Consider the following 15,298-nt stretch of genomic DNA (forward strand, 5'->3'; position numbering starts at 1 on the left):
ATGGGATTAATGGCAAAGAGACATTACCAAAGAAAGGATGAGTTAACTTGAGGGCATATCAATAGAAACTATCTAAAGTGAAACAGAGAAAAAAAAGAATCAAAAAATATAAAAAGTCACCAATGAGCTGTGGAACAACTTGAAATAACTGGAATCCCTGAAGGAGGGGAGGGAAAGACAGAAAACTTGAAAAATTAATGGCCAAAATTTTCATTAAGAACTATAAAACTACAGACCCAAGAAGCACAATAAATCCCAAGCACAAGAAACAATAAGAAAACTACAGTAGTGTAAATTATAATCAAATTGCTCACAACCAGTAATAAACAGAAAATCTTTTTTAAAAGATTTTCTTTTATAAGAAATCTTTATAGTTAACTTTCTCTAAAAGTTGCCAGAGGAAAAAGACATGCTACACACAGAGAAACAAAGATAGAGAAAGAAAGAAAAAAAATTAACCTAGAATTCTATACCCAGCAAAAACATCTTTCAAAATGAAGGTGAAATAAAAACATATTCACACATACAAAAGCTGAAAGAATTCATCATCAGCAATGTACAATACAAGAAACATTAAAGTGTTCCCTCTTGGCAGAAAGAAAATGATACCAGATGGAAATAAGAAGCACTGGAATTAAAGAGCACTAGAAATGATATTTATATATGTAAATATATAAGATTTTTCTCATATTACTTAAATGTCCTTCAAAAGAACTGTTTAAACAAAAGTGATACTAATGGATTATGGGATTTATAACATGTGAAAGTAAAAACTCATAAGAAAATAACAAAGGCTAAGAAGTGAAAAAATGGAAGTATACTACTGTAAAATCCTCACACTAAATGTAAAGTGGTATAATATCACTTTAATGTAGACTGTGATAAGTTAACGACGTATACTATAAATCCGAAATCACTAACTAAAATAACAAAATAATAAGTTATGGCTAATAGGCTACAAGGAAACGAAATGGACTAAAAAAATACTTGAGTAATCAAAAACAAGTCAGAGAAGTAGGAAAAGGGAACAAAGAACAAATAGGACAAACTGAAAACAAATAAAAAGATCACATACTCAAATTTAATAATATCACTAATCATATACAATGTAAATGGCCAAAACACCCAAAGATTGTCAGATTAGATGTTCAAAAAAGTAAGACCCAATTACACGCTGCCTACAAGAGAAGTACTTTAAATACAAAAACAAACAAAAAAATGGGTTAAAAGTAAAAAGACACCCATAATTTCACTTGTATATATATATCCACAAGAAATGAAAACATATGTCCAAAAGAAAAAGAAATAAGACACATGTCCACTCAAAACCTTGTACATGAATGTTCATAAGAACTTATTCATAATAGCCAAAAAGTGAAGACAACCCAAATGTCAATTAATCAAAAGGATATAACAATCTTAAATAATTGTGGACCTAATAGTACAGCTTCAAAATACGTGAAGCAAAACTAAAAGAAATGCAAAAAGAAATAGACAATTCTACAATTTTGGTAGGAGATTTCAATACCCCTCTTTGAATAACTGATAGAACTACACCAAAAATCATTAAGTATATAGAAGATTTGAACATTATCAGCTCAGTTTGAACTGGCTGACATTTATATAACACTAAAACCAAAAACAGCAGCAAAGACATTCTTTTTAAGTGCACATAGAAGATTTACCAAGATAAACCATATTCCAGGCCATAAAACAAGTCTCAATAAATTCAAAAGTAGTCACATCATACAAAGTATGTTTTCTGACAACAATGAAATTAATTTAGAAATCAATAACAGAAAGATCCTTGGAAAATCCCTAAATGTTTAGAAACTAATACACTTCTAAATAATCCATGGATCAAAAAAAGAAAAAAAAGGGAAATTTGAAAAAAATTTTTTGAACGAAAATGAAAACATAACATCTCAGGATTTGTGGAATGCCACTGAAGCAGTACTTAGGGGGAATTTTATAGTACTAAATGCCTATATTAGAAAGAAAGAAAGGTCTCAAATCAGTAACTATCTACCTTAAGACTAGAAAAAGAAGAAACTAAACTCAAAATAAGTAAAAGAAAGGAAATAAGGAATTATCTCAAATTAAGCTATCTCAAATTAAAGCAGAAACCAATAAAACAGAAAACAATGGAAAAATATCAATATGACCAAATGCTGGTTCACTGGAAGATCCAGGTTAGTAACTAAAAGGAAAGAAGATATAAATTACCAATATCAGGAATGAAAGAGGTATCCTCAAATACATATTCTACAGACAGTAAAAGGATAATAAAGAAATATTATAAACATTATGCCAATAAATCTGACAACTTAGATGAAATGGACAAATCCTTGAAAGACCTAAATTTTGTAAAAATCTCAGTGAAAGAGAAATAACCTAAACAGCCCCATGTCTCTTAAAGAAATTGAAATTATAGTTAAAAATCTTCCCACAAAGAAAATTTCAGGCCCAGATGGCTTCACTGGTGAATCCCACCAAACATTTAAGGAAGAAAAAAATTATATTAAGTGTACACAAACTCTTTCAAAAACTGGAGAGGAAGGAATACTTCTCAATTCATTCTGTAAGACTAGTAATTACCCTGACAACAAACCAAACAAAGACATTACAAGAAAACTACAGACCAATATTACTCATAAACATAGATTCAAAAATTCTACACAAAACTTTAGCAAATCATTTCAACAATATAATAAAGAATAATACATCATGATCAAGCAGGATTTACACCAGGAATCTAGAGCTGGGGTTGGGGTTGCCATTCAAAAAATCAACATAATTCATCATATCAAAAAACTGAAAAAGAAAAGCCACATAATTATCTCCACAGAAGCAGAAGAAGCAATTGAGAGACTCCAACACCCACCCCTGATAGACACTCTCAGCAGAGTAGAAATAGAAAGAAACTTCCTCAACCTGATAAAGGACATCTACAAAACCCTACAGCTAACATTAATGGTGAAAGACTGAATACTTTTCCCCTAAAATCAGAAACAAGACAAGGATGTTCACTATCACCATACCCCTTCTTATTCAGCACTATACTAGAGGTTCTAGCCAGTGCAATTAGGCAAGGAAAAAAAAAGTCATCCAGAGTGGAAAGAAAGGAGTAAAACTGTCTTTATTCCAGATGATGTGATTGCCTATGCAAAATTTCTCATGGAATAAGCAAAAAAGGCTACCAAAACTAACAAGTGAGTTTAGCAAGGTTACAGGACATAAGATCCACACATAAAAATCAATCGTATGTCTATATATTAGCAATGAACAACTGGAAATTAAAATTATAATAATACCAATTGTAATACCATAAAAAATATGAAATACTTAAGGATAAATCCACAAAATATGTGCCAGATCTGTAATTAAAACCTACAAAACACTGCTGAGCTAAATTAAGGAAGTCCTAAGTAAATGAAGAGATATACCATGTTCACGGATAAGAAGATCCAATATAGTAATGATGTCCATTATCCCTAAATTGATCTATACATTCAATGCAATCCTAATCAAAATACCAGCAAGACATTTTACAGGTGGAGACAAGCTGACTCTAAAACTTATATGGAAAGGCAAAGAACTAGGACAGCTAAAATAATTTTGAGAAAGAAGAATAAAGTTGGAGGACTCGTGCTACCCAATTTTAAGACCCACTATAAAGCTATAATAAGAAAGACAATATGGTATGGGCAAAGAGCTAGATATACAGATCAGTGGAATATAACAGAAAGTCCATAAATAAAATCCACACAAATATGGGGAATTGATTTTTTGACGATCTTGCAAAAATAATTCAATTAAGAAAAGATCATCCTTTCAACGAAAAATATTGGAACAATTAAACATCCATATGTAAAAAAAATCAATCTCAACATGAACTTCACACCATCTACAAAAATTAATTCAAAATAAACCATAGATCTAAATATAAAATGCAAAACAATAAAACACTTAGAAGAAAACATAGGAGAAAATCTTGTCAACCTGGGGTTATGTAAAGAATTTTTAGACATGACACCAAAATCACAATCAATAAAAGAAAAGTTAATAAATTGGACTGCAACAAAATTTAAAACTCTACAAAAGACACTGTTAAGATAATTTTTAAAATACAAGCTACAAACTGGGAGAGAATATTTGCAAATTACTCATCGAACAAGGGACTTGCATCCAGAGTACAGAAAGAGCCCTCAAAACTGAAAGTAAGAAAACCAATAATACAATTAGAAAATGGGCAAAAGACTTGAATAGTCACTTCACCAAAGAAGAAATGTGACACTCGGGAGAGTGCGGTGCTGATAACACCAAGGCCACGGGTTCGGATCCTATATAGGGATGGCTGGTTGGCTTACTAGCTGAGCGTGGTGTTGACAACACCAAGCCAAGGGTTGAGATCCCCTTACCGGTCATCTTTAAAAAAAAAAAAAAAAAAAAAAAATGTGAATGACAAATAAGCACATGAAAATATGTTCAACATTAGGAAAATGTAAATTAAAACCACAATGAGATACCACTACACATCAGTAAGGATGGCTAAAGTTAAAAATACTGACAATACCAAGTGCTGAAGACAACATAGAACTGGAACTCTTATATGTTGCTAGTCGGAATGTACAGCTGCTCTAGAAAACAGTTGGGCAGTTTTCTTATAAAGTTAAACATATGCTTGCCCTGTGACCAGCAATCCCATTCCTGGATATTTACAAGAAAGGTCAGAAAATTTCTTTATGGCCATATGAAGAAATAAAGAACATTGGTTAAAATAAAACACAGGCAAATGTAAAAACTTTTGGTTTGTAACTCCTCTTTTTTCCCCTATATGATTAAAAAGACAAATGCAAAAAAAGTAATATAAATCCATGTTAATAAACACACAATGCACAAAAATATAAATTTTGACAACAATGTAAAGGGAGAGGAGAAAAGATGTATAGGAGCATGTTTATATACTATTGAAGTTCAATTGAGTTTTAGGTTGGGTTTTTCCCTGCAAATGGAATTATGCATTAAAGGACACTACAAAGGTAACCCACAGAATGGGAACAAATACTTGCAAATCACATGGCTGATAAGGGATTAATATCCAGAATATATAAAGAACTCCTACAACTCAACAACAAAAACAACCCAAATAAAAAATCGGAGCTAAAAAAGAGAGCAAAACAAAACAACGAATCAATAATAGTAATAATAAGTTGAACTGTTAAAAGGAAATAGAACTGTGGTTACTGGAGGCAGGAAAGGGGGTGGGTGATAGTAAGAGGCTGGTTAATGGACACAAAATTATAGCTAGATAGGAAAAATAAGCTCTACTGGTGTAAGGTCAAACCAGAAATCTATAATTAACAATGACTGACTGCATGTTATCAAACAACTAGAAGAGAGATCAAAGAAATGATTAAATTTTACAATGACATTCTAATTAACCTAAATATACCACCACACATTGTATACATGTATTGAAATATAACTGTATGTACAATCAATACGTTTCAATAAAAAAACATTTTTTAAGCCAAGGAGAAAGTCTCAGAATGAAACCAACCCTTGATGTTGACACCTTGACCTTGAAATCTATCCTCCAAAACCGAAATAAAAGACACATCCCAGGTGAGCCGAGACCCACGAGGCACTGGGGCTCAGTCTAAGGCCCAGAGGGAAGTGCCCACAGCCAGCCCAGCAGCCACCGAGGCGAGCAGAGACCCATGTGGCACCGGGGCCCAGTCTAAGGCCCCAGGGGGAAGGGAAGGGCCCAGAGCCCTGCAGCCGCAGAGGTGAGCCGAGACCTGCTCAGCACCAGGGGCTCAGTCTACAGTCACGGAAAGCTGGAAAAGGAGCGAAGGTGGTGTAATATAGACACCACCACACCTTCTGTCACCACAAGGACAGTTCAGCACCACAGTAGCAGTCAGGGCCACTCTATGAGCAACCTGCCACTCACTTGGCTACACTGATATAAGAAGAGTCACCAGTAGAGCCTGCAAATAAAGGAGGAAGTTTTTATCCTCATAGCCATCCCCAGAGTAACTGAAGAGGCAAGTCCTCTATCAGATGACCAAACATCAATGAAAAAATACTAGAACTATAACCTCCAAAACTGTGTGAAAATTAATTTAAGTCATAATTAAATAAATAAATAACTCGATTTAAAAATGGGCAAGGGAGCCAAATAAACATTTTTCAAAAGAAGACATACAAATGGCCAACAGGTATATGAAAAAATGCTCAACATCACTAATCATCAGGGAAATGCAAATCAAAACTAAATTGAGATATCATCTCACCCCAGTTAGGCTATTATCAAAAAGACAGAAAATAGCAAATGCTGGCAAGGATCCAGAGAAAGGGGAACCCTTATACATTTTTGGTGGAATTGTGAATTAGTACAGCCATTATAGAAAACGGTATGGCGGTTTCTCAAACAACTACAGATAGAACTTCCATATGATCCAGCAATTCCGCTGCTGGGTATATACCCAAAGGAATGGAGAGCATCATGTCAAAGGGATACCTGCACTTCCATGTTTATTGCAGCTCTACTCATAATGGCCAAGATATGGAACCAACCTAAATGTCCATTGACAGATGATTGGATAAAGAAAATGTGGCATATATACACAACAGATCACTACTCAGCCATAAATAAGAAAGAATTTCTGCCATTCACAGCAGCACGGATTAACTTAGAGAAAACTATGTTAAGTGAAATAAGCCAGTCACAGAAAGAGAAATATTGCATGTTCTCATTAATATGTGGGAGCTAAACAAACAAAAACACGAATCAATCAATAAATAATAAGTTGAACTGTTAAAAGGAGAAAGAAAAACTGTGGTTACTAGAGGTGAGAAAAGGGAGCAGGGGAAGTGACAGGCTGGTTAATGGACACAAAATTACAGCTAGATAGAAAAAATAAGTTCTACAGGTGTACAGTCAACCTAGGAACCTATAATTAATAATGATTTATTGCATGTTATCAAGTGACTAGAAGAGAGGAGATCAAATGTGCACATCAGCCTTGCAAAGATGAATATGCTAATTACCCCAAATAGATCATCACACATTGTATACATGTATTGAAATATAACTCTGTACCTCATAAATATGTACAATCAATTAATTAATTTTTAAAAATTAATTTTAAAAAGTGGGCAGGGCTGGCCAGTTAGCTCAGTTGATTAGAGCATGGTGCTAACACCAAGGTCCAGCGTTTGATCCCTGCACTGGCCAGCCACCAAAAAAAAAAAAAAAAAAAAAAATAGGCAAAGGACTTGACTTGACATTTCTCCAAATAAGACATACAAATTGTCCAACAAGCACACAAAAGGGTACTCAACATTATTAGTCATTAAGGAAATGAAAATCAAAGCTACAATGAGATGCTGCTTCACACCTACTAGGGTGGCTATAATTTTTTTTTTAATTGAAAATGAAAAGTGTTGGAGAGGATGTGGAGAAACTGGAACCCTTGTGCACTATGGTAGGAATACAAAATGGTGCAGCTGCTGTGGAAAAGTTTGGCAGTTCCTGAAAAAGTCAAACAGAATTACAGTATTACCCAGCAATTCCACTCCTAGGTATATGCTCAAAAGAATTAAGAACAGGAACTCAAACAGATGCTCTTATGTGACTGTTCATAGCAGCACTGTTCATAATATCCAAAAAGTGGAAATAATCCAAGTGCTCATGAAATGACAAACAGATAAACAAAAGGTGGTACATATATACAATGGAATATTATTCAGCCATAGAAAGAAATGAAGTTCATATACACGCTATACAACACAGATCAACTTTGAAAACATTATGCTAAGTGAAATAAATCAGACACCAAAGGACAAATATTATATGAATCCACTCATATGAAATATCTAGAATAGGCAAATTCAAGGAGACAGAAAGTAGATTGGAGGTTATCAGGGGCCAAGGGAAGGGAGGAATGGGGGGTTAGTGCTTAATGGGTTCAGAGTTTCCGTTTGGTGTGATGAAAAAATTTTGGGAATAGTGGTGATGGTTGCACAATGTTGTGGATATTATCAATGTTACTGAATTGTACAGTTACAAATTATTAAAATGGGAAATTTTATGTTATATATATTTTGCCAAAAGAAAAAACAAAAAAAAATCGTGTGGCTTATCAAACACACAATTTTCTGCAAACGCACATATTTATACACTTATCTATTGCTTCATTCTCCTTCCTTAAACAATTTACTATAATTGAGATGGATGGTTTTACATGTAAAGGTTTCCTTCTCAGAAACTTCACTGTCAGTGTGGATCTGAAGCACAAGAACTTGAAGGACCTTTAATGCTAAGTAGTGTGACAGCATCTTATTTTTTGATAGACAAACCATAATTCATTAAACAAATATTTCTGGAGCACCTACTATGTGTCAGGCATTGTTCGAGGGAGTCAGCAGAAAAGACAGACATCTGTCTGTCCTGGGCTTACATTCTACTGTATTTTGGAAAAGCTCTCCAGGAAATTCTGATATGCCCATCACAACTAGCATAGTCAGAGTAGAGACAGGAGAGCTCCAAAGACCCAGCCCTACCCACGTTCCCACCTCTGTGGTAGTGAGGTCTAGAGATGAGAATGCTTTTAAGCAACTGCTCCCACCTGAGAAGGCCTGGCACAACCACTCTGAACATAACATTTTTCCCCCCAAACACTGGTAGCCTTCTGTTGTATCACGGAGTAACACCTGGATTGCAGCTTCCGAAGTGAAAATCAGCAGGCATTTTGCTCCCACTTGGATCTAATATCCCCACGCTGATCTAGTATAGAAAAATTGAGTCGTCCGTGTCACCTCTGTGCTTAGCAATCCAGCTCCAATACAGCAACAATGAGCCCACAACCCACAGAACCTAGAAGGGCTGACCAACAAGTGCTTGGAAAGTCGATAGGCGTGGAGGAGCAGGGAGTGAGAAGCAGGTGGTGGGCTGGCATGGCACAGCCAGATATTTTGGAACCCTATCAGTTGTCACAAAAACATAATGGGGGAAGTGGAACTACTGTACACATGAGAGAGAACCACAATTAACTGACAAAGTCTGTTTATACCACCTTCCCCTGACTCGAACACTTGCTATTTCTGCTGCACAGACATGCAGGGCCCAGTAACTTCAGGATGGCACTTAATCACACACAAGCCAGGCAGCTGGGAGCTCCCTGGCCTGACAAAACAAGTTAGACTGGTGCCAGGCAAGTGCCAGGCCCCACTGCCCTGCAGCTTCCACAGCAGGGGCTGGGGGGTGCTTCCAACCTCCCCAGAGAGTCAGGTTGGTGGCCACCTTCCCTTGCAGCTGCCCCGCCTGTCGTCAGGCAGGAGTGCTTATAACTGTCTCTGTGGGTGGGGGAGCTCCTTTCTGTTTAAAGGATAACTATTCACAGTGTGTCTCTTATTGCCCTTCGATTTTCTGCACCCAAGCAAGCATTTATTATGGGATCTATGAGGGTACTTCAAAAAGTTTACAGAAAAATGGACATGGAAAAATGGAATTAGAGGATAACACAAATCTCTCCACGAACTTTTTGAAGACCCCTTGTATTTGTGCACACCCTCCTAAAGAAGCATCAACTATTCTCTGGGGATAATGGGATAAAAGGAAGGAAGGAGAGAGAGAGAAACAGAAAGAGAGAGAAAGAAAGGAAAACCTCTTTGTCTTTCCCCATTTTGTCTCCATCCCAGGCACAGAGCTCCAGAAGTTCCATGGGTACAGCCAACATCTGAAAGGTCATAGAAAATTGGTAACATAATGTGATTTAAATAGGGAGAGGTGGGCGTCAAAGTGATTTGAGGAGCATCTTAAAATGCCATCACAAGTGACACAGAGCAGAGGCGTGGATACACTATTAGTGATTTCACTTCCATAATTCAAAATCAAAAAGCACAAAAGGGTATACAGTGACATCTCCCTCCCACCCCTATCTCACAGCCACCTAGTTCCTCTCCCCCAGGGAAACCAATGTTACTAGTCTACTGTTTGTCCTTCCGGAAATGAAAAGTTCGTGGAAAAAAGAGATTAAAAGTTAATAAGAGTCTTTCCATCAACGTTTTGAAGGACATCAACGTCCATGTGTGTAAATTTAAATATTAAAGACATCCCTCTCACTTGAAAAAAAAGGTATCATTTAAATATAAAAAGGTGGCAGAAAATAGATTTTTAAGAAACTTTTACAAAATAAAGGGTTTTGAAGTTCACAATTGAATTCTTTCATTTATAAAAATTTACCAACATTTAAAAGTTAAATTGTTTGCCTCTAGAAATTAAGTTAGGTACCCAGCACACAGCAGATACTTAACAAATGTTCCTCAGGTCATTTTGTCCTTTATTACTCAGAGCCAAGAGGACAATTACTCACTTCCTCTATTGATATCAAGAGATGAAATCTGATTTCTTACTATTAAAAAAGAGAAGTCCTGAAAAATCTGTACTGCATTCACTTAAGTGTTCAAAGATTTACTTAACTATAATAATCATTTCACTGTGTATATCAAACAGTATGTTGTACACCTTTAATATAGACGAATTTTTTTTAAAAGATCTTCATACTGATTTTTTTAAAATCAGAATCCCCATCTCAATAGTCTTCAGTATATAATGAATAATCAGCTAACACAATGCCATTAGAATTCAGATTTGGGGGAGCTTAAAACAGAAGAGCAAAAATCCCTGAAAGAAAGAGAGAAATGTTTTCTCACAATTACAGACAATCCACATCAAAATATTAATATTTGGCATAATCTAGGACATCACATATTGACAAACTAAATTTGTTATATGTTTAAAAGTAACACTAAAACCCAAAGACATACACAGGAAAGTTATGAGATGATGCTGCCTTTTCTGAATAATCATCAGTTAAAACAGATTTGTACAATAATTGTTCATAAAATATCAGAGTACACTGGAGCACAGCCCCCAAAGACTGATAGATTGAGGTGAGTTTTAAAAGCACGTATCAGCAAAGGAAAATTCCGCTGTTGTTAACTGTTGTTTTTAAGCCTTAAGATAAAGGTGGTTGAACTCCTAAGAACATGGAGTACTCCTCAGAAAATGTATTTTTAAATCCCCATTTGTTTTCCATGCCCTTGAGCATATTTATAAGCCTGTCAAACCCACCTATGTCACATTGTTCTTTAAGGAATTGGGTCTAGGGCCTATAAAATAAAAATATGTTCATGGCTATCTATGTACATATATAAGAAATCTTTATTTGCATCATAGCTCAGAGTTAATGACCTGAAATGACACCATGCATCAATTTCCCCACTCACTATCTGCTCAGGAAACCTCCCAATTTACCTGCAGCCTTGACATCAGTTGTTTGACACCAACTGACCCAAACCACAGAGCTCAAGAACAGCCAGGTATGGAGACCAAAGTCTGTGTTGAGACCTATAATTTGCAATAACTAAACTCAGTTTTACATCTGGTCCTGTTTCAATTCAAGATCTGTTTAGGCCACTACTTCTTCAAAATTGGAGGGCTTCTGACAGCGCTTGCCCCTACTCTGTGTGAGAAGCCTGGTGGCCATGAGCCCCAGCTGTCAACAACTAACCAGGAACTGTGGGAAGCAAGGCCCAGGACCAAGGGTAATTTTCACATTAAAGATTAAGGTGTCTGCTTTCCATTCTCCATCAGGGAACCCTGGATGGAAACTGAGTAGAGAGATCCCTCCAGTATAAATGATGAAGTAAAATGTTCCCTGCTGGGAACGGTCATGAAGGAGGCTCATCTATTTCACATGAAGATGCCAACGTGGCTTTAACAACACTGAATTAAATTCCAAAAGAGAATACTTGTCTCCAGTTTGGAGTAATGGGGGTAGGGGAAGGCAGGGGACACAGGAGAGGAAAAGGGATGACTCAGATTATGACTAACTGACACCCATGTAATAAGGAGAGATTTGTACTGACCACTGTGCATGTAACACAGTGCACCATTAAATCCATTAAAGGATGGTGGCATCCGCCCACCCTTAACAACAAAAGAAAGTCGACTCCAGAATTAAAACCACTACTCTTCCTCCTTACACACTCAGACATGTATCTTCAAAGTAAGTCCATGTTACCATTTTATAAATACGAAAGCTTCTCTTCACTTGAGAAAGCCAGTAAGTGGGTATAACTTCCCATTGGGACACAAGAGCAGGAGGCGTGCCTGCCTCCCCATCTAGGCCTGACTTGGTGGTGCCACGATCCTAAGTCCTGGATCCTGTTCATCTTTCACAGCACTTCACGCTCTGACTTTATCAACAAGAGACCTGGGAACACAGACTTCAGAAACGGGTGCCCACCCAAGGTGACCATAGACGTGGCATCCAACAGACTGCACCAGCCAGAGTAAGGATGTGGTGTCCAACAGGCGCCGCCAGTCCATAACCTAGCTGAGACACCTTCAGCCCTCGTCCCCACCCCCACTGTGGTCTGTCCACCCGCGGGGGGCGCGGTCCCCTGGTCAGTCATCCACCTTCAGCCCCTGCACACACACCCTGTCGAGCTGAACTGTGGCGGGGGAGGAGGGAGTCGATAGGAGGAAAGGGGGCGCAACAGAGACAGAACCGAGCCACCTCTGTGCCCTTCATTGTCCTGAGTTCCCGGTGAAGAAACGTCGAAATGGGGTGGAATTCTTTTTAATGGTTGGTAGTGGAAAGCCAGAAAATGCAGACAGTTGACCTTGGGAACCAACACCGTCGCAGCGGGAAACGAAAAAGAAACGAAACACGTTGGCAAGTGAAGGGGCAGCACGGCGCAGCTCCGTGAGGCGCGCAGCGGCCCGGCCGCCCGAGGGGTGCGGGACGGGGGGTGGGTGCGGGCAGGGGCGCTCACCATAGATCATGGCCAGCCCGGTCTCGTGCAGGAAACGCACCCGGCGGTGCTTGAAGAGCCAGATGGTGAGGATGGTGAGCGTGAGCAGCAGGATGAAGGTGAGCAGGCTCACGCTGTCTTGCCGGTGGCTCTCCTCCGCCTCCTTCTCCGTGGCAAGCTCCTCCATGGCGCTGCTGTCCTCGGCCGCCGCCCCAGAGGAGGAGGCCGCGGCTGTCGACCGCAGCCCCCGACCCAACAGCAGCAGCAGCGGCGGCAGCAGCAGCCGCGGCGACAGAGCCCGGACAGCCCTCCCCTGGCCTGGGCGCGCGGCGTCAGCAGGCTCCATGGCCCCAGGGCCGCCCGCGCCTCCTCCGCACGGAGACCAGCAGCCCGCGCTGGCGGGTTCGGGAGGCGCCACCGACCTGCCGGAGTGGCCGCCGCCGCAGCTCCTCCTCACGCTCGCGCCTGGCCGGGGCTGCGCCGGGAGCCGCGCGCGGGGGCGGGGCGCGCGCAGTGCGCAGGATTCCCCAAGCGCCGCCCCCCCGCCCGCGCACCTGTTCGTCCCCAGCTGCGCAGCGCCGGGCGCCGACGGGCCACCGAGGCCGGGCCGACTGTTGCCCTCGGATCTACCGGCTGACCGCCGGCTCCTGGCCTCCTGCGCTCGTCAGCAGGTCCTGGCGCACCTGGTCAGGCTGTCTGGGGGTGCCGCCGCGCTTCCCAAATGGGACGCCAGAGGTCGCCCACGCCTGGGAGCATCAGCCTGGATTCGCTCGCTGTGCAGTCTCCGGCGCCAGGGAGGTGTTTGATCTCAGGCCAGTCTGTGTAGCCGCCCTGGGCCCAGTAAAGTGGGGGCTTTGAGGGATCCGAGGAGTTGCGAAGCCACGTTACCCCCTAGACCTCTCTTTCTTTATCTCTCAGATTGCCTTCCAGCTCTCGGCACTCCCCAGAATCTGCTAGGCTTCATTCAAACCTCTGCTCTAGTCTGACTCAGTGAGAGGACTGATAAGGGGATGAAATCAGGGGAGGGCGTTGAAATACCTCCTTCACTTGGGAAGTAGACTGACTTCTTATTCTGGACTATGCAAGTAACACTTTGGGGGAAGAGGATTGAACCAGAAGGAACTGAACACTTGCCATTCTGTAGATGAGCAGCCGATGGTCCTAAGGTGGGGCGGGGGGGGGGGGGGGGTCAGGGGAAGGATTACCCCGACCACCCTTTTATGTTGACCTCCTGGTAGCCCAGGGAGTCTTTGGGTGAATCATAGGACTAAGCCCCGCTCTGACAAAATTATGAAGTAGACTCTGGAGGATGAAGCCGCTTGGAACAAAGTTCAGACACTAGAATTTTCTATCCACCTTGTTCCTCTGGTCAAGGAAGAAAAGATAAACCAAATTAATCACTGAGTTCGCAGTGCTTAGCACTGTGCTCAAAAGTGTTTATTGAACCACTCTGAAATCCCTACCAACTGTCCATGTTTTCTCGCCCAGAGAAGTTTGCATTTTTAAAAGGGTTCGTTAGAGGAGTAATAGGGTAGAGATGGCATTAGGTAGGAAAGCTTTTCGGAGCCCTGCAGCCTTCCTGGTTCCCCTTAAGGTGAACACTCTGCCAAGCCTGCTTAGCGCCTTTTTTACAGCAGGGACATCTCTTCATCTAGATTTAGCTAGCATCTTTCCCTATTCCTTCAGACTGGCACCCAGCCCCTGCAAACATCCATGTATCTTGAACTTCAATGCGGGTTCCCAATGAAATCACAAATACCAAAAACCTGGATGGTCACAGAGAAGGTTATACAACAATGGGAAAACTTGAATAAAGTATTTGCCTCAGATGGAGTATAAAAAGACTAGTCCCAACTATTCACAAATATACACCAAAGAAAACACTGCATTATCTATACACATTTATATATGAAAACTGACCTGTACAATTCAGGAGTTCTGATTCCAGTTAACACAGAATAATCACACTTGGCCCATTCTCTCCCACTGACAGTGGGGGCAAACCCCTAATGTTATATTTTTCTCTCTCTGTCCTCATGCTGCTTGGCCCCAGACATGGCAAAGTTACAGGAAGTGCATGGTGGAGATGAGTAAAGACCCTGATTTCTTGCCAATGGATCAAAAGTGGGACTCCAAGGAACCGCAAAGTACCAGGAAGATTGTGGAGAAGTTCGGGAAAACAACCCATAAAGTTGTTTATGAACTCCTAGGTTCACTTGGACTTGCATGTGGATCTGATCCTAAACAGCCTACCAAAGACTGGGATAATCGAACTAAAACAGATCATCACCCAGGTCCTAGTAGCCACTGGATAAAACACATGTGGGACAGATCTGAATAGCACTGCAAAAGTTTTGAAAACCAAATTGGTTTTGGAGCCACAATACACAAAAGATGGGTCAGAATTTGTGGTCTAAACCCAATTATGTCGATTGTAAGCTAAAACAAAAATATAAATAGTGCC

At 40.1% G+C, this 15,298-nt stretch overlaps 1 protein-coding gene across 1 annotated transcript in view; it reads right to left on the reverse strand.

Annotated features, from left to right (window-relative positions):
- Positions 1 to 13,180, reverse strand: part of SLC9A7 (solute carrier family 9 member A7) — a 144,366-nt gene extending 131,186 nt beyond the window's left edge. Inside the window, exon 1 of the mRNA XM_063083158.1 lies at positions 12,856 to 13,180. Coding sequence (XP_062939228.1) covers positions 12,856 to 13,180 — 325 coding nt within the window. The remainder of the gene's footprint in view (positions 1 to 12,855) is intronic.
- Between the last annotated feature and the right edge of the window lie 2,118 nt (positions 13,181 to 15,298).

The sequence above is a fragment of the Cynocephalus volans genome, chromosome X, assembly GCF_027409185.1.
Source record: "Cynocephalus volans isolate mCynVol1 chromosome X, mCynVol1.pri, whole genome shotgun sequence".
Lineage (NCBI taxonomy): Eukaryota > Metazoa > Chordata > Mammalia > Dermoptera > Cynocephalidae > Cynocephalus > Cynocephalus volans.